Source organism: Salmo salar, chromosome ssa17 (genome assembly GCF_905237065.1).
Source record: "Salmo salar chromosome ssa17, Ssal_v3.1, whole genome shotgun sequence".
NCBI classification, from domain to species: domain Eukaryota; kingdom Metazoa; phylum Chordata; class Actinopteri; order Salmoniformes; family Salmonidae; genus Salmo; species Salmo salar.
The window spans coordinates 66,485,354-66,509,821 of record NC_059458.1 but is presented as its reverse complement, the minus strand read 5'-3'; the positions used below and the strand labels follow the sequence as shown (position 1 = coordinate 66,509,821).

Genomic DNA, 24,468 nt, shown 5'->3' with positions numbered 1-24,468 from the left:
ATAGAACCCTGGATCAGAGCTAGTACTGCCCATACTACATCCATCCATGCAACTTCCTTTCCCCGCAGTTCCCTTCACCTGCCAATCAATCACCATTCCAGCCCAGCCACCCCACCTGTGTGGTCGGACCAGGTCTGGCCCGTTGGCATGGCGATGATGGAGGAAGGGGCGCGGAGCTGCCTGCTTCAGTCACGCTCCAGCCTGGAGCAGGACATCAGGGCTTCCTACCTGATGGATCACATGATCAGTGATGGCGTGCTGACGGGGGACGAGGAGGACAGGATCAGGAGCAAGGTGGGGTGAGGAAGTGGGGTGGGGGGGGCAGTAGCACCCTTTTCATACACTTTCCTATGTCCATAGTGGTAAGTGTGTAGTGATGATTAAGTGTATAAAAGTGTTGGTTGTGGGCCAGATTCCAAACAAACTTTCACACTGCTGAGCCAACCGAGTGCACTGTGCTGGGAAAACATATAAGTGGTTGGGTGCCTGATTCCAAACAAACACCCTCATAAGAGGGAGGGGGGAGAGGGAGGAAGAAAGAGAGGAAGGGGGAGAGAGAGAGAGAGAGGTAAAGTCAGAGAGATTGCAGGGCTTTTTAAACACTTAACACTACGGACATCTGAAAGAACTGCATCGGTGTAAGAAAAGCAATAAAGTGGTTTCAAAATTCACATTGTCTCTCTCCATCGATCAGCCCACCAGGAAAGAGCAGGCGGCGGCCCTGCTGGAGCTGCTCCTGAGGAAGGATAACCAGGCCTACATCTCCTTCTACAATGCCCTGGTCCGCGAGAGCTACGGAGACCTGGCCAGCCTGCTCCACAACAGCCTGCCCCTGATCTCCCCTGAGGCTGAGAAGAGCTTCTCAGATGGGGGCACCCGCTATGGTGAGCTGCCCCAAAGGGTGGAGGATGGAGAATACCAGGAGACTAGGGCAGTCTGAGATGTGCCCTCCTTTTCTGATACAGGGAAATAATATGCAGGGGAGCTCTATGTATATTATACAGTTGAAGTCAGAAGTTTACATACACCTTAGCCAAATACATTTACACTCAGTTTTTCACAACTCCTGACATTTAATCCTAGTAAAAATTCCCTGTCTTAGGTCAGTTAGGATCACCACTTTATTTAAAAATGTGAAATGTCAGAATAATTGTAGAGAGAATGATTTTATTTCAGCTTTTATTTCTTTCATCACATTCCCAGGGGGTCAGAAGTTTACATACACTCAATTAGTTTTTGGTAGCATTGCCTTTAAATTGTTTAACTTTGGTCAAACATTTCGGGTAGCCTTCCACAAGCTTCCCACAATAAGTTGGGTGAATTTTGGCCCATTCCTCCTGACAGAGCTGGTGTAACTGAGTCAGGTTTGTAGGCCTCCTTGCTCGCACACGCTTTTTCAGTTCTGCCCACAAATGTTCTATAGGATTGAGGTCAGGGCTTTGTGATGGCCACTCCAGTAGCTTGACTTTGTTGTCCTTAAGTCATTTTGCCACAACTTTGGAAGTATGCTTGGGGTCATTGTCCATTTGGAAGACCCATTTGCAACCAAGCTTCAACTTCCTGACTGATGTCTTCAGATGTTGCTTCAATATATCCGTATAATTTTCCTTCCTTATGAAGCCATCTATTTTGTGAAGTGCACCAGTCCCTCCCGCTGCAAAGCACCCCCACAACATGACGCTGCCACCCCCGTGCTTCACGGTTGGGATGGTGTTCTTCGGCTTGCAAGCCTCCCCATTTTTCCTCCAAACATAACGATGGTCATTATGGCCAAACAGTTCTATTTTTGTTTCATCAGACCAGAGGACGTTTCTCCAAAAAGTACGATCTTTGTCCCCATGTGCAGTTGCAAACTGTAGTCTGGCTTTTTTATGGCTGTTTTGGAGCAGTGGCTTCTTCCTTGCTGACTGGCCTTTCAGGTTATGTCGATATAGGACTCGTTTTACTTTGGATATAGATACTTTTGTACCTGTTTCCTCAAGCATCTTCACAAGGTCCTTTGCTGATGTTCTGGGATTGATTTGCACTTTTCGCACCAAAGTCCGTTCTTCTCTAGGAGACAGAACACATCTCCTTCCTGAGTGGTATGACGGCTGCGTGGTCCCTTGGTGTTTATACTATTGTTTGTACAGATGAACGTGGTACCGTTGAACGTGGTCTACAATTTTTTTTTTAGGTCTTGTCTGATTTCTTTTGATTTTCCCATGATGTCAAGCAAAGAGGCACTGAGTTTGAAATACATCCACAGGTACACCTCCAATTGACTCAAATGATGTCAATTAGCCTATCAGAAGCTTCTAAAGCCATGGCATCATTTTCTGGAATTTTGCAAGCTTATTTAAAGGCACAGTCAACTTACTGTATGTAAAATTCTGACCCACTGGAATTGTGATACAGTGAATCTGTCTGTAAACAATTGTTGGAAAAATTACTTGTGTCATGCACAAAGTAGATGTCCTAACCGACTTGCCAAAACTATAGTTTGTTAACAAGAAATTTGTGGAGTGGTTGAAAAACGAGTTTTAATGACTCCAACCTACGTGTATGTAAACTTTCGTCTTCAACTGTATGTGAATGTGTATGTGTGCGTGTGTATGTTAGCTCACCTCTCTGTCTCTCTGCCTTGTTTGACCCCTCTGTTTATTCCATTGGCAACATACTGCATTTATATATAATGCCATATTTGCTGTATTACCCTGTTCCAGTCCAGGCGGTGCTGAGTGAGGGCGGCGTGCCCCAGAGACCCGTGGTGTTTGTGAGCCGGCCAGCCCTGGTAAACCGGGTCAGGGAGAAGCTCTACCGCTTGCAGGAGCCCGGCTGGGTTACTGTGTTCGGCATGGCCGGCTCCGGCAAGTCAGTCTTGGCTGCGGAGGCAGTCCGAGACCACGCACTCATCACAGGTAGGTGGCTCCGGAGTGAAGTTTTCCCTAGGTACAGATCTAGGATCAGCTTCCTCCGCCAGTCCTAACCAAGCCCAATAATGGGTAAAATGTCAAACTGACCCAAGATGCATTTCAGGAGGGGGGTTAATACATGTAGAGGAGGCTCTTTTTCTCTCTGTCTGCATTCACTTTCTCTGTTTTCTCTCTGTTTGTTATCGCATTGTTCTAACTGTTCTGTCTGTGTGTCTTTCTCTCTGTTTGTCTCCATCTTTCTCTCTGTTTTCTCTGTTCGTTATCGCATAGGTCTCTTGACTGTACTCTCTCTCCCTGTCTTTCTCTCTCCCTGTCTTTCTCTCTCGCTGTCACTCACTCACTCACTCACTCACTCACTCACTCACTCACTCACTCACTCACTCACTCACTCACTCACTCACTCACTCACTCACTCACTCACTCACTCACTCACTCACTCACACTGGTCCTTCTGACACGCTCCCCCCAGAGTGTTTTCCAGGAGGAGTCCACTGGCTGTCCATAGGCCAGCTGGACCGGTCTGACCTGCTGGTTAGGATCCAGTCACTGTGTTTCCGCCTGGAGCAGCAGAGCCAGGAGAAAGACCCCTCGTCCTCCCTCCACCGGTCTCCTGGCTCTCTGGAGGAGGCCAAGGAGCGACTACGCTTCCTCATGCTCCGTCGTTACCCCAGGTCAGTCCCCCAGGGTTGAAGTGTATTGATGTGGACTGGTAGCCAACTTTTCAAGTTGGTCCATTCCTTCTAAATGGTGGCTGTTGATGATAAGTCGAATGTTCAGTTGGACCTCAGAAGTTTCAGCTCTGGAGTGATTTATTGTATTCTGTTAATTCCATTCCAATTCCTGTCAATTTAATTGTGTGTGTGTGCGTCCGTCTGTCTGTCCGTCCGTCCGTCCAGGTCGTTGCTGATACTGGATGACATCTGGGACAGCTCTGTGATCAAGGCCTTTGACATCCAGTGTCGAGTACTGCTCACCACCCGAGACAGAAGCCTAGCCGACTGTGTCAGCGGTGTGTATGAGTAATAGCACTGATATTAATACTAATATTACTACAGTACTACTGATAATGATGACTTCATTTATAGAACACTTCTCAAACATTACGCTCAATGCACCTGCTCAAACTGTGCGTGTGTGTGTGCGTGTGTGTGTGCGTGTGTGTGTGTGTGTGTGTGTGTGTGTGTGTGTGTGTGTGCACTCATGCATTTATGTGTGTGTGTGTGTGTGTGTGTCCAGGTTCTAAGTCTGAGGTGGCAGTGGAGAGTGGTCTGGAGGAAGATCAGGCCTTGGAGATCCTCGCCCTGTATGTCAACGGGAAACCCCAGAGACTCCCAGAACAGGCCCGCAGCATTGTCCGAGAGTGCAAAGGTACATGCACACACACATACACACATATGGAACTATAGTGTCAACAGAAATTGTATTGAATGAAATGAAAATTCCATTCAGGTTTACAATAAAATGTCAATTTATTTCACATATTCAAGAGAAATATAGTATTACATTTTCTTATGAAGGATTTGGGAAGCATTATGTAGTGACCAAAAACATTGATAGAAATAATGAACAGATCGTAAATAGAGAACAAGCTAATTAAACATCAAATAAAACAGCACCATGACATACTGTAATAGTATGGATAGAATATAGTACATTATACAAAGGGTGGGTCTAATCCTGAAAGCTGATTGGTTAAAACCACATTCCAGCCGGTGTCTATTACACAAGTTACCACCGTTTAAAGTAACTATGCATAGATAATAGATAATAAACAATGGGGGGGGGGGGGGTTGACAATATAAGTAGTCTAGGTGGCCATTTGATTAATTGTTCAGCAGTCTTATAGCTTGGGGGTAGAAGCTGTTAGGGAGGTTTTTGGTGCTAGACTTGGCGCTCCGCTACCGCTTGCCGTGCGGTAACAGAGATAACAGTCTATGACTTGGGTGACTGGAGTCTTTGACACATTTTTGGGCTTTCCTCTGACACTGCCTAGTATATAGGTCCTGGATGGCAGGAAGCTTGGCCCCAGTGATGTACTGGGCCGTATGCACTACCCTTTGTAGCGCCTTACGATCAGATGCCGAGCAGTTGTCATACCAGGCGGTGACACAACCGGTCAGGATGCTCTCGATGGTTCAGCTGTAGAACTTTTTGAGGATCTGGGGACCCATGCCAAATCTTTTCAGTCTCCTGAGGGGGAAAAGGTATTGTCATGCCCTCTTCACAACTGTCTTGGTGTGTTTGGACCATGTCAGTTCTTGGTGATGTGGACACCAAGGAACTTGAAACTCTCCACCCGCTCCACTTCAGCCCGTTGATGTTAATGGGGGCCTGTTCGGCCTGCCTTTTCCTGTTGTCCATGATCAGCTTCTTTGTCTTGCTCACATTGAGGGAGAGGTTGTTGTCGTCCTGGCACCACACTGCCAGGTCTCTGACCTCCTCCTTATAGGCTGTCTCATTGTTGTCGGTAATCAGGCCTACCACTATTGTGTCGTCAGCAAATGTAATGATGGTGTTGGAGTCGTGTTTGACCACGCAGTCGTGGGTGAACAGGGAGTACAGGAGGGGACTAAGCACGCACCTCTGAGGGGCCCCAGTGTTGAGGATCACCATGGCAAACATGTTGTTGCCTACCCTCACCACCTGGGGGCGGCCCATCAGGAAGTCCAGGATCCAGTTGCAGAGGGAGGTGTTTAGTCCCAGAGTCCTTAGCTTAGTGATGAGCTTTGTGGGCACTATGGTGTTGAACGCTGAGCTGTAGTCAATGAACAGCATTCTCACATAGGGGTTCCTTTTGTACAGGTGGGTAAGGGCAGTGTGGAGTGCAATAGAGATTGCATCATCTGTGAATCTGTTGGGACGGTATGCGAATTGGAGTGGGTCTAGGGTATCCAGGATGATGCTGTTGATGTGAGCCATAACCAGCCTTTCAATGCACTTCATGGCTACAGACGTGAGTGCTTCGGGGCGGTACTCATTTAGGCAGGTTACCTTTGCTTCCTTGGGCACAGGGACTATGGTGGTCTGCTTGAAACATGTAGGTATTATAGACTCGGTCAGGGAGAGGTTGAAAATGTCAGTGAAGACAATCAGCTGGCATCATTTTTATGAATATATACACAAATAAATGTAAATTTAAAAAAGGTCAAATGAAACGGGGCTAGTTTGCAGTCTTTCCAGCTTCAGTTTTTAGTGATTGTGTTAGTTGTGTTGTTGGCTCCTCTGAACAACAATGTCCTGACAAGAGAGTTCATTTTCTATGCCAGTAGAAATTGTGCATCATTAGCTCATTGTTATGGATGTATCCAAGTAAATGTCACTAGAAAACAGCTCAAACAAACACAAATGCAGCTACTGTTGTTATTCTGGCTGTGCTGTTTGACGTGACTGTAAGTTAGACGTAGTTGGCTAGCTAGCAAGCAAGGGATAAGAACGTTGCCAGCCAGTATGGCTATGGAACATTCAGAACAAACAACTGGGTCACATCCATAGATACAGAACAAAAAGACTGAACGACTGGGTCACATCCATAGATGCAGAACAAAAAAGACTGAACGACTGGGTCACATCTATAGATACAGAACAAAAAGACTGAACGACTGGGTCACATCTATAGATACAGAACAAAAAGACTGAACGACTGGGTCACATCTATAGATAAAGAACAAGAAGACTGAACGACTGGGTCACATCTATAGATACAGAACAAAAAGACTGAACGACTGGGTCACATCCATAGATACAGAACAAAAAGACTGAACTACTGGGTCACATCCATAGATACAGAACAAAAAGACTGAACAACTGGGTCACATCTATAGATACAGAACAAGAAGACTGAACAACTGGGTCACATCTATAGATGCAGAACAAAAAGACTGAATGACTGGGTCACATCTATAGATACAGAACAAAAAGACTGAACGACTGGGTCACATCTATAGATGCAGAACAAAAAGACTGAATGACTGGGTCACATCTATAGATACAGAACAAAAAGACTGAATGACTGGGTCACATCTATAGATGCAGAACAAAAAGACTGAATGACTGGGTCACATCTATAGATACAGAACAAAAAGACTGAACGACTGGGTCACATCCATAGATACAGAACAAAAAGACTGAACAACTGGGTCGCGTCTCTGGCAACCGAACCGATAGAACGAACGACCGACCAGCCGGCTTGGGTAGCAACCCTGGAAGGATGAAATAGTATGAATAAGGTAATCAAAATAAAGTTTTTAATGAAAATATGTAAATCATTATTTGAATATGTCAGTAACCCGTTGTATAAATGTGATAATGCCCTCGAAGCCAGTGTTTGGAGAATTTAATTTGCACAGTTTGCCGGCTCTTGACTTCGTCTCAGGCCTAACAACACCCATGCCAATATATCCTCCAAACACCGGCTTCTCGGGCATTATCACTTAATTATGATATTTAATAATGGTTCATGATAAATGAGTACAATGTGAGATGAGAAGGGAATCATTAATTATAGCTGGCACGGGGCAAACGATCCACACTCTAACTCTGTGCTTCTATTCAAAGCTCTTCTTTTTTGGCCCCCTTTTTCTCTCTTTCTGACATTCTTTCTTCTCTTCCTTGTGGAAGACCTTTCCATCTGCCTGCTCTTTCCATCTCAGTTTGAAGTTATCCCATTGGCCTTCATTTTCTCCATTATCTGAGGAACAGAACCAGGATTTATACCCTGAACACTTAATCTTACTGAAGGTTTATTTATTAATACATTGTATGATTAACCAATTTGCATTACACATTTAATTATGGCAGCTATATGCTTCCATATGTAGGTACCTGCACTCGGTTACGGTTTGAAGGGTTTTTCATTACTTGGAGAACTCTCTTAACGTAAGGAGCAGTGGACTGTACTTGTTCTTAACCCTTTACACTCGTGGGAAATTGGCCTTTATGGATAGGGGTAAATTTAAATGTTTCTAAAAGAAGAAATATGAATAGCATGGTAGAAATTGAAAGGGAACAATTGGGAGATTAGGGGAAAAGGATTTGATCAAAGTGAGGACACAACAGTTCACCTGATACAAGACTGAATCCAAACATTGCACTGTTGATTTTATGTGCATTTTACATTTACTGTACTTTTCACTGCATTTGTTATTAGCGAAATCTGAAAATACTCTGGATCCATCCAGTAGCATGACAAGAATATTCCTGGAAAATGTGGGATAGGTGCAACATAAGACAAAACAATTACAAGGGTTTGAGTGAGAGGACTAACTGGTGTCTCCAAGTGGACACACACCTCTCCACAGTGTGCACACTTCCTAAGTCATTCCAATGCACTTTTATGACTCAAAGAAGAGTGTTCAAATATAAAGTGCTTTTTTTTTTAGCTCTCCTAGCGGTGCTGTTGAGGAAGTAGAGCAAGCAAATTTGTAGTTGTTTTGTTTGGAACACGACCCTGCATCCCACAATTACTGTTGTTTACGCAATCTAAAAACGGCCCATTTATAAATCGCAATCTGGGTCAGGTGGGCATAAAATCTGCCACTTTGAACTCGTAAACGATCCAAACATTCTGCCCCTGAACAAGGCAGTTAACCCACTGTTCCTAGGCCGCCATTGAAAATAAGAATTTGTTCTTAACTGACTTGCCTAGTTAGATAAAAATAAAAAAGTGTAAAGGGTTAACTGGCATACATGGTTAAATTAAAATAAAAATCTATAAATGAAGAGGGTGAGACTCACCTGCTGTAAAATGGCCTCCCTCACCTTAGCATCATTCAGGTTCAAGTTTGGGTCTGGGGTCATTCTCACTACCTGCATCTTCTTGACTGTTGGGGGTCTTGGGTCTAACACATACACAGATAAACCCTTCTCAGCAGGGAATGAATTGGAAATTCAAACCACCAATTGAAATAATTCATAATTCTATAATAGTGGGCAATTCTATAATGTAGCCTTTTCATGGTCATTTAGCTTTGGGGACCTGAATGTCGAAAGACACATTGTCAAGTAGTCAAATTAAACTCCACAAAATGCAAAACCCATGACGCAGGGTGGTTGGTTATATATACAGTTAAGATGAACAGTCACCATTACATACAAGAATGTTACATATTTAAATCTGTGTGGACAGTTATTCCAAATCAATAGCCCATTTAACGAGATGAGTTCGGCGGCACAATAAGAGATCTTAACTTACTACCGTAGCAAACGAAGGGAAATTCCTTCAGACATTCTCTGTCTATCCATTGGCCTGAGGTACTACGATTCCAAGCCGCGCAGGACTCGTTCAGTTCTCTGTCGACCCAGTATCTGAACGAGGAGTTACTCTGGTCCGACCATTCCCAGGTGTCTTTGAACAGGCCGATCCACACGGCACTACTCCCGGCCACGTTACAGATCTCTTTGTTCTCAGCCTGGTTCCTCACACTGGCCAGGTCTGTGTGGTGCTTTCTGCAGTAGCGCTGAGCCTCCCTCCAGGTCATTGGCTGTTGAACCATTAAGAAACGTCCAGCTGGAGACTTAGTCCCTATGGGGACAAATGCAACCGGCAGATTTTGGATCAGTGCCGTTTGAACTGTTGTCAGTTCATAAACCTTTGGAAATCATAAGCTTGGAATTGACAAGAAATTTGAAAGACAAACGTTGCGACCTTGATAACCCCACAGTAATCTGTTACTTGGTGAACTTGTGTGTACAGTGAGGGAAAAAAGTATTTGATCCCCTGCTGATTTTGTATGTTTGCCCACTTACAAAGAAATGATCAGTCTATAATTTTAATGGTAGGTTTATTTGAACAGTGAGAGACAGAATAACAACAAAAAAATCCAGAAAAACGCATGTCAAAAATGTTATAAAATGATTTGCATTTTAATGAGGGAAATAAGTATTTGACCCCTCTGCAAAACATGACTTAGTACTTGGTGGCAAACCCTTGTTGGCAAACCCTTGTTGGCAATCAGAGGTCAGATGTTTCTTGTAGTTGGCCACCAGGTTTGCACACATCTCGGGAGGGATTTTCTCCCACTCCTCTTTGCAGAGCTTCTCCAAGTCCTTAAGGTTTCGAGACTGACGTTTGGCAACTCGAACCTTCAGCTCCCTCCACAGATTTTCTATGGGATTAAGGTCTGGAGACTGGCTAGGCCACTCCAGGACCTGAATGTGCTTCTTCTTGAGCCACTCCTTTGTTGCCTTGGCCGTGTGTTTTGGGTCATTGTCATGCTGGAATACCCATCCACGACCCATTTACAATGCCCTGGCTGAGGGAAGGAGGTTCTCACCCAAGATTTGACGGTACATGGCCCCGTCCATCGTCCCTTTGATGCGGTGAAGTTGTCCACCCCCAAAGCATAATGTTTCCACCTCCATGTTTGACGGTGGGGATGGTGTTCTTGGGATCATAGGCAGCATTCCTCCTCCTCCAAACACGGTGAGTTGAGTTGATGCCAAAGAGCTCCATTTTGGTCTCATCTGACCACAACACTTTCACCCAGTTTGCCAATGAACATCTAAATGATTCAGAGGACAACTTCAGACGGGCATGTATATGTGCTTTCTTGAGCAGGGGGACCTTGCGGACGCTGCAGGATTTCAGTCCTTCACGGCGTAGTGTGTTACCAATTGTTTTCTTGGTGACTATGGTCCCAGCTGCCTTGAGATCATTGACAAGATCCTCCCGTGTAGTTCTGGGCTGATTCCTCACCGTTCTCATGATCATTGCAACTCCACGAGGTGAGATCTTGCATGGAGCCCCAGGCCGAGGGAGATTGACAGTTCTTTTGTGTTTCTTCCATTTGCGAATAATCGCACCAACTGTTGTCACCTTCTCACCAAGCTGCTTGGCGATGGTTTTGTAGCCCATTCCAGCCTTGTGTAGGTCTACAATCTTGCCCCTGACATCCTTGGAGAGCTCTTTGGTCTTGGCCATGGTGGAGAATTTGGAATCTGATTGATTGATTGCTTCTGTGGACAGGTGTCTTTTATACAGGTAACAAACTGAGATTAGGAGCACTCCCTTTAAGAGTGTGCTCCTAATCTCAGCTCGTTGCCTGTATAAGACACCTGGGAGAAAGAAATCATTCTGATTGAGAGGGGTCAAATACTTATTTCCCTCATTAAAATGCAAATCAGTTTATAACATTTTTGACATGCATTTTTCTGGATTTTTGTTGTTGTTATTCTGTCTCTCACTGTTCAAATAAACCTACCATTAAAATTATAGACTGATAATTTCTTTGTCACTGGGCAAACGTACAAAATCAGCAGGGGATCAAATACTTTTTTCCCACACTGTATCTGATGCTAGTGTCCGCTGGTGTTACCAGGTTAGTGTGTTTTAACTAGAATACATGTAGTATGTCACTCACCGTCGTAGCACACTGAAGGGAATTGAGTAGTGCAGGGATAGTCGTGCCATTTTCCAGAATTGAACACGACACCGCAATCTTTATTCAAATTACCTGATTGGTCTGTGTCCCAAAAAGTACTAAACTCAGTCTGTCCCTCACTATAGTAGTCTATATCTGTCAGAGACCACTGCCACCTGAAATACTGTCCCTTCCTCAGTCCTATCCACACTGCGCCATCATAACCGCTGTCTAGAGTCGAGTGGTTCAGTCTGTTCATATCCTCCATGTTGCTTACGGTGGCCAGGTCTGTGTACTTCTCTCTGCAGTACCTTTGTGCTTCAGTTTTTAGGGTCCGTTACATAGTGATACTGACAAGAGGATAGTGTGAAGAGCGCTGTGAAGAGGTGCATTGTCATTTCAAGTAACTGCCTCAAGGGCAGCAACATCAATAATATCTACCCTTCTACCCAGAGACTGCAACATTAATAATATAGACCCTTCTACCCAGAGACTGCAACATTAATAATATAGACCCTTCTACCCAGAGACTGCAACATTAATAATATAGACCCTTCTACCCAGAGACTGCAACATTAATAATATAGACCCTTCTACCCAGAGGCTGCAACATTAATAATATCTACCCTTCTACCCAGAGACTGCAACATTAATAATATAGACCCTTCTACCCAGAGACTGCAACATTAATAATATAGACCCTTCTACCCAGAGACTGCAACATTAATAATATCTACCCTTCTACCCAGAGGCTGCAACATTAATAATATCTACCCTTCTACCCAGAGGCTGCAACATTAATAATATCTACCCTTCTACCCAGAGGCTGCAACATTAATAATATAGACCCTTCTACCCAGAGGCTGCAACATTAATAATATAGACCCTTCTACCCAGAGACTGCAACATTAATAATATAGACCCTTCTACCCAGAGGCTGCAACATTAATAATATAGACCCTTCTACCCAGAGGCTGCAACATTAATAATATCTACCCTTCTACCCAGAGGCTGCAACATTAATAATATAGACCCTTCTACCCAGAGGCTGCAACATTAATAATATAGACCCTTCTACCCAGAGACTGCAACATTAATAATATAGACCCTTCTACCCAGAGGCTGCAACATTAATAATATAGACCCTTCTACCCAGAGGCTGCAACATTAATAATATAGACCCTTCTACCCAGAGGCTGCAACATTAATAATATAGACCCTTCTACCCAGATGCTGCAACATTAATAATATAGACCCTTCTACCAAGAGGCTGCAACATTAATAATATAGACCCTTATACCCAGAGGCTGCAACATTAATAATATAGACCCTTCTACCCAGAGGCTGCAACATTAATAATATAGACCCTTCTACCCAGACTGCAACATTAATAATATAGACCCTTCTACCCAGATGCTGCAACATTAATAATATAGACCCTTCTACCAAGAGGCTGCAACATTAATAATATAGACCCTTCTACCCAGAGGCTGCAACATTAATAATATCTACCCTTCTACCCAGAGACTGCAACATTAATAATATAGACCCTTCTACCCAGAGGCAGCAACATTAATAATATCTACCCTTCTACCCAGAGGCTGCAACATTAATAATATAGACCCTTCTACCCAGAGGCTGCAACATTAATAATATAGACCCTTCTACCCAGAGGCTGCAACATTAATAATATCTACCCTTCTACCCAGAGGCTGCAACATTAATAATATAGACCCTTCTACCCAGAGGCTGCAACATTAATAATATAGACCCTTCTACGCAGAGGCTGCAACATTAATAATATAGACCCTTCTACCCAGAGGCTGCAACATTAATAATATCTACCCTTCTACCCAGAGGCTGCAACATTAATAATATAGACCCTTCTACCCAGAGGCTGCAACATTAATAATATAGACCCTTCTACCCAGAGACTGCAACATTAATAATATAGACCCTTCTACCCAGAGGCTGCAACATTAATAATATAGACCCTTCTACCCAGAGACTGCAACATTAATAATATCTACCCTTCTACCCAGAGGTTGCAACATTAATAATATAGACCCTTCTACCCAGAGGCTGCAACATTAATAATATAGACCCTTCTACCCAGAGGCTGCAACATTAATAATATAGACCCTTCTACCCAGAGACTGCAACATTAATAATATAGACCCTTCTACCCAGAGGCTGCAACATTAATAATATAGACCCTTCTACCCAGATGCTGCAACATTAATAATATAGACCCTTCTACCCAGAGGCTGCAACATTAATAATATAGACCCTTCTACCCAGAGACTGCAACATTAATAATATAGACCCTTCTACCCAGAGGCTGCAACATTAATAATATAGACCCTTCTACCCAGAGGCTGCAACATTAATAATATAGACCCTTCTACCCAGAGGCTGCAACATTAATAATATAGACCCTTCTACCCAGAGGCTGCAACATTAATAATATAGACCCTTCTACCCAGAGGCTGCAACATTAATAATATAGACCCTTCTACCCAGAGGCTGCAACATTAATAATATAGACCCTTCTACCCAGAGGCTGCAACATTAATAATATAGACCCTTCTACCCAGAGACTGCAACATTAATAATATAGACCCTTCTACCCAGAGGCTGCAACATTAATAATATAGACCCTTCTACCCAGAGGCTGCAACATTAATAATATAGACCCTTCTACCCAGAGGCTGCAACATTAATAATATAGACCCTTCTACCCAGAGGCTGCAACATTAATAATATAGACCCTTCTACCCAGAGGCTGCAACATTAATAATATCTACCCTTCTACCCAGAGGCTGCAACATTAATAATATAGACCCTTCTACCCAGAGACTGCAACATTAATAATATAGACCCTTCTACCCAGAGACTGCAACATTAATAATATAGACCCTTCTACCCAGAGGCTGCAACATTAATAATATCTACCCTTCTACCCAGAGGCTGCAACACTAATAATATCTACCCTTCTACCCAGAGGCTGCAACATTAATAATATAGACCCTTCTACCCAGAGGCTGCAACATTAATAATATAGACCCTTCTAACCAGAGGTAGAAAAACTCATCTTATTACTATTTCTTAAACTACTAATATTCACATTTTAACTCTATCTAAAAGAGTTGCACTTTAGCAGATTCAACTTCTCAAGGGCTTGATGGTTCATTGATTATTTGTGATAGTGTTGGGTTGGAACACAAATGTGCTGGCTGCAGATATGCAATCGTAAATACATTGTAATAAAATATATATATATTTTAAATATCATAATAAAGACACTGACCTGAGAAAAACACAATCAGCACTTTCTTCTCCATGACAAAAGATTAATAAAAAAAGAAACCAATATTTTGAGCTAGCTCTCTTCATCAGGTCTTGACCTGGTGTACTGTGGATCCTCTGCATTCAGCTGCATCTTTCTCTGTAGGGCAGGCCCTATTTCTCTGTCAGAACAATGGGTTTCACAAAACACCTATTCATGTCTTTTTATAGCTTTATTTGTATAGTGGTTATGTTCAGTTCTCTCTTACCAGCAGGACATCAGTCAAATGAGTATGAGGCTGTTAGCCTGTTTTTGTTTGAGTCAAAAAACTGATAGTCAAATTAGTCTGAGCATAGAGCATAGTGAAAAGGAGCCCTTAATGCCCACTGAAAATTCTGTTAACCTTCAACGACTTGTAGAATTCCATACTAAATCATGAAATTCAATTTCAATTAGTGAAATTTTAAATTCAATACATTAAATAATGAAATGTAACAGAAATGAAATGTGTATTTATTAGTTTTGATACATCTCAACTCTTAAAAGAAAAACTATAAAACTCTTGGCACAATCAACCAGCCTACCTAAACCCCTCTACCCTCCTTTCTTCCCAAGGCTCCCCCTTGGTGGTGTCCCTAATCGGGGCCCTGCTGCGGGAGTTCCCGGACCGCTGGGCCTACTACCTGCACACGCTCCAGCAGAAGAAGTTCAAGCGTATCCGTAAGTCGTCTTCGTATGACTACGATGCCCTTGACCAGGCCATGGCTGCCAGCATCCAGGTCCTGTCTGATGAACACAGGGAGCTTTACATTGACCTCACTGTGCTGGAGAAGGACGTCAAAGTACCTGCCAAGGTCAGACTGGCCGGGTGGGGGGGGGAGAGAGATCATGGTTAGGCTTGGGTAGGTAAGGTTAGATTCGGCTAGGCTTGGTTAGGTAAGGTTAGGCTAAACTAAGCTAGGCTACAGTAGGTTAGGGTAAGGCTGTCCGCCACCTTCAGCCAAAAAGTATTCACAACCCATGGAGACATTGTGAGCTGTCCTTGTGGAAAGGAGGGGAAAAGATAATAAGAGATCAGAAATGACAAGGAAACAGGTCATTGTCTCTAAATTGAAGCCTGTTCTTCCATCAAAGGAGGTTGCTGAGGGGAGGACGGCTCATAATAATGTCTGGAATAGCGTTCCAGCCATTACTATGAGCCAGTCCTCTCCAATTAAGGTGCCATCACCAATCTGTGTCTTCCATGTTCCTCTGCCTGCAGGTTCTGTCGGTTCTGTGGGATCTAGAACCGGAGGAGGTGGAGGACGTTCTCCAGGACTTTGTGAACAAGTCCCTACTGTTCCGTGACTGTCACCACCGGCCCTACCTCTACTACCTCCACGACCTCCAGCTGGACTTCCTGGCTGAGATGAACCGCTCTGGTCTAGAAGTGGGTCTCATACACTCCAACTAGGTGAGGTTGCTGAGAGGAGGACGACTCATGATAATGTCCCGAATGGAGTGAATGGAATGGTATTAAACACTCCATTCCAGCCATTATTATGAGCCGTCCTCCCCTCAGCAGCCTCCACTGACTCCAACATACACACCTCTACCTTCATTTACATAGGGTTGTTATGTATGCTGGTGGCCATTTTGAAATGTATCTAAAGTTTGATGTTTGTTAACTTTTGTCAAATGTGTTGGAATTAATTCATATTTTCTGAAATCCAATAAAAGGAAAACACTGTCTTCTAGATAATCAATGTACATAGAATTTGGAAAACTAGACAGTCGCTTATAGAATGAATCAGTTAGACTCATGTCTTCTATGCCCTGCATTATTGGGACATCAATCTACTATAATTAAGCAATAAGGTCTGAGGGGTTCGTGATATATGGCCAATATACCATGGCTAAGGGCTGTGTCCAGGCACTCCGTGTTGCGTCGTGCTTAAGAACAGCCCTTCGCTGTGGTATATTGGCCATATATCACAAACCCCTGAGGTGCCTTATTGCTATTATAAACTGGTTACCAATGTAATTAAAGCAGTTAAAATAAATGTTTTGTCATATCTGTGCTATATGGTCTGTTATACCACGGCTGTCAACCAATCAGCATTCAGGGCGTTAAAACCACCCAGTTTATAATATGGTATGTTTTTGAACGTGTGTGTGTGTGTGTGTGTGTGTGTGTGTGTGTGTATGTATGTGTGTTCCAGAGCCTCCACACCAAGGTGGTGCGTCAGTACCAGCAGCGCTACAGCCAGGGTCCCCCCACCTCAGGAGATGAAGAGTGCCTCTACTGGTTCAGATTCCTCACCTACCACATGGCCAAGGCCAACCTCACACAGGTACGCGCACACACAACCCACACATCTAAATCAAGTCAACATTTTTGGGTCGCGTACACAGTTTAGCAGATGTTTAGCGGGTGCAGGGAAATGCTTGTGTTACTAGCTCCTAACAGGTACACAAATAATCAAAAACTAAATCCAATGAACAACCCAAACAACACTTTCAGAGCTTGTGTTTGAGCTTGTTTGAGCTTGTTTGAGCTGGTGTTTGAGTTTGAGCTGGTGTGTGAGAGAGAGCTGGTGTGAGTGTGTGTTTTGTTTGAGCTGGTGTGTGAGTGAGAGCTAGTGTGTGTGTTTTGTGAGCGAGTCTATCTTTGTGTCTTGCTACAGGAGATGGTGTGATGGCTGTTCAACAGTCTGATGGAGATAAAAGCACCACTCCGTATGATGGAGGCCTTCGCCAGACAAGCACAAGTCGCTAACGTCTTTCTCTCTCTCTCTTTCTGTTACCCTTACACCCCTCCCTTCCTTCTCTCTCTCTCTCTCTCTCTCTCTCTCTCTCTCTCTTTCTGTTACCCTTACACCCCTCCCTTCCTTCTCTCTCTCTCTCTCTCTCTCTCTCTCTCTCTCTCTCTCTCTCTCTCTCTCTTTTTTTCTGTTACCCTTACACCCCTCCCATCCTTCCTTCTCTCTCTTTCTCTCTCTCTCTCTCTCTCTCTCTCTCTCTCTCTCTCTCTCTCTCTCTTTTTCTGTTACCCTTACACCCCTCCCTTCTCTCCCCTCTTCCCCCCCTCTCCCTCTTTTTCTGTTACCCTTACACCCCTCCCTTCCTTCTCTCCCCTATTTCCCCCCCTCTCTCCCTTTAGGAGTTGTGCTCTCTGATGTTCTCTCTGGACTGGGTCAGAACTAAAGCTCAGATTATGGGACCGGCTCATCTCATCAATGACTATGTGGAGTACGGCGCCATACTGGACAAAGAGGTCAGGATTTGATCAACACCAAGTTCAGTGAGGAACTCAGTGTACTCTGTTCTATCCTCATTTGATTTGGTTTTCAGATCTTGCGGTTGGTATCAATTCCTCGTAAGTCAATGGTGGCCTAGCGGTTAAGAGCATTGGGCCAGTAACCAAAACGTCGCTGGTTTGAATTCCTGGGCCGACTAGGTGAACAATTTGTCCTTGTGCCCTTGAGCAAGGCACTTAACCCTAATTGCTCTTGTAAGTCTCTCTGGATAAGAGCGTCTGCTAAATGACTACAATATAGAAATGTCAATGCAAGAAACAGTTACTTGTTTCATGCCTGTGAATACAATTGTTGTGTTCCAATCTCTCCTTTCTCCCGCAGTGTGTACTTGTTCAATTCCCCTCATGGTTTTGAAACACCCCGTTTGTCACATCCTCGCTGTGAGTCTCTTTTTATGGTCCCCCCAGAACAGCGAGGTGCGGGGCCACTTCCAGGAGTTCCTGTCTCTGAACGGCCACCAGTTGGAGCAGCGTCCGTTCCCTGACGTAGTGCAGCTGGCCCTGTCCCAGCCAGACTCCTCTGAGGTGTACCGCCAGGCCCTGCTGCAGGCGCAGGAGAGGGCCACCAGAGGGGGACTCTACCTTGACTGGATGTCAGTAGTAGGCCCATACACACTGCTCATGTGCTTATAAGCGTACTCACTCCTTAATCGGGGTGTACAGTATTGACCCCTACCTCTTACTCCCTAGCCCTTATGCATTCCATTCCCCAGTCAACCATACCCTAACCATAGAGTTGGTTTTGTGTTGCAATTACCACAAAGCCTGTTTTAGCGTAGTGTCAGTGGCACTGCCCATGCTAAAACAGAAGCCATTGTAAATGCCCTCTATCCAACTCTATGACTCCAACTCTATGACCCTCACTCTAAGTTTTAGTCTCATTCCCTGATGTTCAACTTCCTCTAACATCCCCTCATGCTCACGTTCTCGTTCCAGGAACAAAAGTAGTCTGAAGAGCCTGTCTCGTCTGGTGGTCCAGCCCCACCAGGGGTCCATCTACGCTGCCTGCTTCTCCCACGACGGCACCAAGATCGCCTCCTGTGGCTCCAGCAAGACACTGCGAGTAAGACACACATTCTTTTGAAATAAATCTTCACCCACTGTATATCCCACACATCCCTGTTTGTGTGAGTGGGTGTCCTCTATAAACTCTGCCCTGTGTGCGTCTCCAGGTGTTTAAGAGCACCTCTGGGGAGAAGATGCTGGAGATCCAAGCCCACGACGATGAGGTGCTCTGCTGCGCCTTCTCCCCAGATGACCGTCTCCTAGCAACCTGCTCTAGTGATAGGAAGGTCAAGGTATGGTGTGGAACCCTCCCCTCTGCCATTCAAACTTTGGACAGACTTCAGACAGACTTGCCTGACAACCCGACTTCGACAGACGGAAGTCGTTTGTCTGTCTCTAATCTGTGTTGTGTGCCAGGTTTGGAAAGCAAATATAATAGTTGTACATCTGTGTAACTACAGTATCTGTGTTGTGTGCCAGGTTTGGAACGTGGAGTGTGGGACTCTGATGAGGATGTTTGAGGAGGAACACGAGGAGCAGGTCAACCACTGTCAGTTCACCAACACACGTCGACGCCTCCTACTGGCCACCTGTTCCAACGACAAGTTCTTGAACACCAAGGTGAGCCTGTGTGTCTGTTGTGTGTGTGTGCCTGTTTCTGTTGTGTGTCTGTGTGTGTGATTTTTAAAACCATGAAGTAGGCCACACCCTTATATATATATATATATATATATATATTAGGGTGGGAGATGTATGTGTGTATACATGCATGCATACATACATACTAACATACATACATACATCTCTTATATCCAGAGTGCAGAAAATGTGGCTGGCCTACTTCATGGTTTTATTTATATATATATATATATATATATATATATATATATATATATATATATATATATATATATACACATCTCCCACCCTCTCTCTCTCTCTCTAGCTGTGGAACATCAATAAACCCTCCTCCCAGAACACCATGTTTGGTCATTTGGAGCCTGTCAATCACTGCTGTTTCTCCCCTGATGATGCCTACCTCTCCACCTCTTCCAGCGACGGAACCCTGAAGGTGGGCGGGGCATAGTCACCACCTAGGGCTTTGTGTGTTTATATTAGCAAATATAGATACAGGTTTTTCATTTAGGTGTAGACTACTAGTATGTATTTAACAACATTAATTGTACGTACCTATGTGTGAGGGTGTGTGTGTATGTGTTTCTGTGCACGTATGTGTGCGTGCGTACCTGTGTGCTTGCGTGTGTGTTTCAGCTGTGGGAGGTGTCCTCAGCCAATGAGTGGAAGTCCATAGACGTGGCGGACATGTTCCCGGAGCAGAGAGAGCAGACTGCGGTCATGGTGAAGTGCAGCACCTGGTCAGCAGACGGCAGGACCATCATCTGTGCTGCCAGGAACGCGGTCTTTGTGAGTGTTGAAGAGCCAGCCCTCCCCTGCTGAGGCTGGCATGGGGCCGTGGCGTGGGCACAGGGACTGAGGGGTGGTCCCCTGGCGGAGCTCCATGACTCAGACCAGATTTGTTTAGCATGTTGCGATTCATCAGAGTAGGAGCTGGCAGAATGTTGAATGGACTTCGGTAACTGGGGGACATGAGCTAATGCTCATGCTATGGCTAATACTACACTGAACAAAAATAGAAACGCAACATGCAACAATTTCAAAGATTTTACTGAGTTACAGTTCATAAAAGGAAATCAGTCAATTGAAATAAATTAATTTGTTCCTAATCTATAGATTTCACATGACTGTGAATACAGATATGTATCTCTTGGTCACAGATACCTTAAAAAGAAAAGTAGGGAGTGGATCAGAAAACCAGTCAGTATCTGGTGTGACCACCATTTGCTTCATGCAGCACGACACATCTCCTTTGCGTAGAATTGATCAGGCTGTTGATTGTGTCCTGTGGAATGTTGTGGCTGTGGACAACAAGCACGCAGATGAGCTTCCCTGAGACGGTTTCTGACAGTTTGTGCAGAAATTCTTCGGTTGTGCAAACCCTCAGTTTCATCAGCTGTCCGGGTGGCTGGTCTCAGACGATCCCGCAGGTGAAGAAGCCGGATGTGAAGGTCTTGGGCTGGCGTGTTTACACGTGGTCTGCGGTTGTGAGGCCGGTTGGACGTACTGCCAAATTCTTTTGGAGGCGGCTTATGGTAGAGAAATGAACATTCAATTCTCTGGCAACAGCTCTTATGGACATTCCTGCAGTCAGCATGACAATTGCACACTCCCTCAACTTGAGACATCTGTGGCATTAACTACATAACATCAATTGTGTACAAACATTGCACCCCCCCTTGCCCTCAGAACAGCCTCATTTCGTCGGGACATCGACTCTACAAAGCGTTCCACAGGGATGCTGGTCCATGTTGACTCCATTGCTTCCCACAGTTGTGTCAAGTTGGCTGGATGTCCTTTGGGTGGTGGGCCATTCTTGATAAAACTGTGATAAACCCAGCAGCGTTGTAATTTTTGACACAAACCAGGCACCTACTACCATACCCCGATCAAAGGCACTTCAATATTTTGTCTTGCCCATTCACCCTCTGAATGGCACACATACACAATACATTTTTCAATTGTCTCAAGGCTTAAAAAGCCTTCTTTAACCTGTCTCCTCCCCTTCATCTACACTGATTGAAGTGGATTTAACAAGTGACATCAATAAGGTTTTTACCAGGATTCACCTGGTCAGTCTGTCATGGAAAGAGCAGGTGTTCATAATGTGTTGTACACTGTGTCGATGCACTGCGTAGCCTATCTGTCAAATTCTGTCAATATATTTGTGTTTAGCGGTATGTTCTTGTCTAGCAACTGCTCCTAGAGCAATCTGTCCGTGAAGCAATGAGAATGCCCTGGACAACTTGTCTTTCATGTTTTGGTATTTGGGCCTGTCTGCCCATCAGAGGGTAGAAGCGTGTGTTCTGACTGAGAATGAAGCCGTCCCACTCCTGGGAAATGTAAAGGTCTCTGTGTGTCCGTGTCTGTTCTCTCCACTCCAGGAATCAGAGTGGCGTTGAATGTCAGAGTGGCGTTGAATGTCAGCGTTGTCAGTTTGTAGGCTAGTATTGATAGTAGAATAGATAGCTTGATGGACTTTTTTAAAATTATGGCACGTAGAAACAGCAGTTGGAACTCTTTTGTTTTCCACCTCAATTTCTCTCCTTCTCTTTCCCTTTCTTTTCTTTCCCTTCACAATCCCACACTTTGCCAAGTTGGAAGATATGGAAATCATCATCGATGGTTGAGATGCATGTTGACATGTATTGTCATGAGTCTTGCCCTGGAGGCAGAACTGAGCGGTTTCTGCTAGATGGGACAGCTGCAAAGTCAGAAAAATTCATGATAACAAAACCTGCAGTTGAGACTTCACTTAGCAGCTTATCAGGCTATTACCATATTGCTTCCATCAAATCCCATCCTGTCATGTCCTTCACAGTTCACATTACATTTGAGTCATTTAGTAAAGACTCCAGAGCACCTTTAGATCTCTACATGGTCCGACCTAACAACCTCTGAGCCCTCCAAGGGGCCATCAAGAAATGTCTAGAAAGTTAGCTAATGCACAAGCTAATCACTAGCAAATGCATGGAAGCCATTTTGTGCCCCACATATTGGCAGTTGCACTAGAGAGCGATCACCAGCTATAACTATGGTGTAGTGACAGATCCCTCCTGCTGTTCCCAGGTGTTTGATGTAGAGACGGCGGCCATGTTGTTGGAGATCCGGACCAGTCGTCTGAGCACGGTGCAGTACTGTCACTCCTGTCCCAGCAGCAACCTGGTGGCCATCGCACTGTCACACTATGCTGTGGAGGTACACACACACACACACACACACACACACACACACACACACACACACACACACACACACACACAGCCTGTTGACTATTACACTGTGCCATGTAGGTAGTACACACATGGTGGCTATAGCCCTATCAAACTACTACACCATCATACGGCAGGATATGACATCATACGTCTCTTCCCTCCAGCTGTGGGACATAGAGACCAGTAAGAAGATGGCTGACTGTAGTGGTCATCTGAGCTGGGTCCATGGAGTCCAGTTCTCCCCTGACGGATCTCTACTGCTCTCCTGTTCTGACGACCAGACCGTCAGGGTAAGTGTCTGTGTGTGTGTGTGTGTGTGTGTGTGTGCGCGCGTCTGCCGTCTGTCTGTCAATAATTTGTCCAATCTGTCTTCATCAGTTAACCCTTTTTGTGACATATTGTACTTATCCATTTAACCTTTTTAATGGCATAAAAAATGTAATTCCTTGGTGTGTGTGTGTGTGTGTGTGTGTCTGTTAGGTGTGGGAGACCAATAGAGTCCACACCTCCTCGGCTGTCTGTCTGAAGAGGGACTCTGACGTGCTCTTTAACAACGGTGACATTACCGTGGTCGCCGCCGACAATCGCAACAGACTGCAGGTGAGAGGGCTAGGCTGAACTCGTGCGTGCATGCGTGTGTGCGCACGCGCGCACACACAATGATGTCTTACAGATGTGACAGGTGTTAACCCAGCAGGCTGACGAGTGTGTGTGTGTCAGGTGAGGAATGGGAGGACCGGAGCGGTGATGTTCCAGTCAGAGGACCAGGAGTCTCGTATCCGCTGCACTGCTATCTGCTCACAGACCTCAGCCGTGGGGCTGGGACGAGAGGATGGGACGATACAGGTACACATACACATATGCACACACACACACATATACACACTTTTACCCTCACACACATACCAGAAAGCAAAACTCTTCAAGGACACAAAAGTAGGAAAATGCTTACGTATAATTTATGCTTAACTTGACAAAAGTGCAGGTGCTATGAGGGAAAAGTGCCAGAAATGTAAAAGGCTTTTTGGCTGGAGAAGAGGGGGTATCACTGCCAAACTTGATAAAGACCAACTGAGCTGTAGGAAAGGCGGGAAGAGACATTTTTGCAGGTTAAGCTGGACACAATGTTACACCAAAACTAAGTTTGACAGTTTTACCACTGGTGCTGTTCTAGTAGCATTGTGACTACTGTGGTCTGCCTATGCTTGGAAGAGTTGGTCCATGTGGTGTGTGTGTAAAAATCATGTTCACCTTGCTGGCCGAGGTGTTTTTCACATCTAGTAATGGCTGGTGACATTGTGCTAGAACCCTCTCTGTCTGGCCTGTCAACCCTGCCTCAGTCCTACTGTACCCAGCTCTCTCTTTCTCTCTCTGTCTGGCCTGTCAACCCTGTCTCAGTCCTACTGTACTGTACTGTACCCAGCTGTCTCTCTCTCTCTGTCTGGCCTGTCAACCCTGTCTCAGTCCTACTGTACTGTACTGTACCCAGCTCTCTCTCTCTCTCTCTCTCTCTCTTTCTCTCTTTCTCTCTCTGTCTGGCCTGTCAACCCTGTCTCAGTCCTACTGTACTGTACTGTACCCAGCTCTCTCTCTTTCTCTCTGTCTGTCTGGCCTGTCAACCCTGTCTCAGTCCTACTGTACTGTACCCAGCTCTGTCTGTCTGTCTGTCTGTCTGTCTGTCTGTCTGTCTGTCTGTCTGTCTGTCTGTCTGTCTGTCTGTCTGTCTGTCTGTCTGTCTGTCTCTGTTCGTCTG

The 24,468-nt window shown here is 44.8% G+C and overlaps 2 protein-coding genes across 11 annotated transcripts in view; one reads left to right on the top strand and one right to left on the bottom strand.

The window, feature by feature from the left end:
* Positions 1 to 24,468, top strand: part of LOC106576445 (apoptotic protease-activating factor 1) — a 75,663-nt gene that overhangs the window by 8,271 nt on the left and 42,924 nt on the right. For 3 of the 10 annotated variants that reach the window (XM_045699999.1, XM_045699997.1, XM_045699998.1), the window contains 20 exons: positions 69 to 294; positions 695 to 884; positions 2,706 to 2,900; positions 3,385 to 3,586; positions 3,812 to 3,924; positions 4,152 to 4,283; positions 15,177 to 15,415; positions 15,823 to 15,990; positions 16,763 to 16,894; positions 17,704 to 17,817; positions 18,268 to 18,452; positions 18,796 to 18,922; positions 19,032 to 19,157; positions 19,345 to 19,485; positions 19,811 to 19,936; positions 20,137 to 20,289; positions 22,570 to 22,698; positions 22,880 to 23,005; positions 23,196 to 23,315; positions 23,436 to 23,561. In XM_045699999.1, coding sequence (XP_045555955.1) covers positions 148 to 294; positions 695 to 884; positions 2,706 to 2,900; positions 3,385 to 3,586; positions 3,812 to 3,924; positions 4,152 to 4,283; positions 15,177 to 15,415; positions 15,823 to 15,990; positions 16,763 to 16,894; positions 17,704 to 17,817; positions 18,268 to 18,452; positions 18,796 to 18,922; positions 19,032 to 19,157; positions 19,345 to 19,485; positions 19,811 to 19,936; positions 20,137 to 20,289; positions 22,570 to 22,698; positions 22,880 to 23,005; positions 23,196 to 23,315; positions 23,436 to 23,561 — 2,991 coding nt within the window. In that variant the 5' untranslated portion in view covers positions 69 to 147. Of the gene's footprint in view, positions 1 to 68; positions 300 to 694; positions 885 to 2,705; positions 2,901 to 3,384; positions 3,587 to 3,811; positions 3,925 to 4,151; positions 4,284 to 15,176; positions 15,416 to 15,822; positions 16,015 to 16,762; positions 16,895 to 17,227; positions 17,447 to 17,703; positions 17,818 to 18,267; positions 18,454 to 18,795; positions 18,923 to 19,031; positions 19,158 to 19,344; positions 19,486 to 19,810; positions 19,937 to 20,136; positions 20,290 to 22,569; positions 22,699 to 22,879; positions 23,006 to 23,195; positions 23,316 to 23,435; positions 23,562 to 24,468 lie in introns of those variants that run through there. The other 7 variants (XM_045700000.1, XR_006760164.1, XM_045700001.1 and 4 more) reach the window with 7 other exon arrangements.
* Positions 7,060 to 9,647, bottom strand: LOC106576447 (snaclec purpureotin subunit beta). Its single transcript, XM_014153636.2, has 3 exons — positions 9,106 to 9,647; positions 8,649 to 8,752; positions 7,060 to 7,602 (listed from the first exon to the last, which is right to left on the bottom strand). The coding sequence occupies exons 1-3, from the start codon at positions 9,404 to 9,406 to the stop codon at positions 7,561 to 7,563; spliced, it is 447 nt and encodes a 148-aa protein (XP_014009111.1). The 5' UTR covers positions 9,407 to 9,647; the 3' UTR covers positions 7,060 to 7,560.

Coding starts and splice junctions, on each gene's coding strand:
- LOC106576447 (XM_014153636.2), bottom strand. CDS start 9,406: ATGGTTCAACAGCCAATGACCTGGAGGGAGGCTCAGCGCTACTGCAGA. Junction 8,753..9,105: donor TCCCTTCGTTTGCTACGGTA/GTAAGTTAAGAT, acceptor TGTATGTGTTAG/ACCCAAGACCCCCAACAGTC. Junction 7,603..8,648: donor GGGAGGCCATTTTACAGCAG/GTGAGTCTCACC, acceptor TCTGTTCCTCAG/ATAATGGAGAAAATGAAGGC.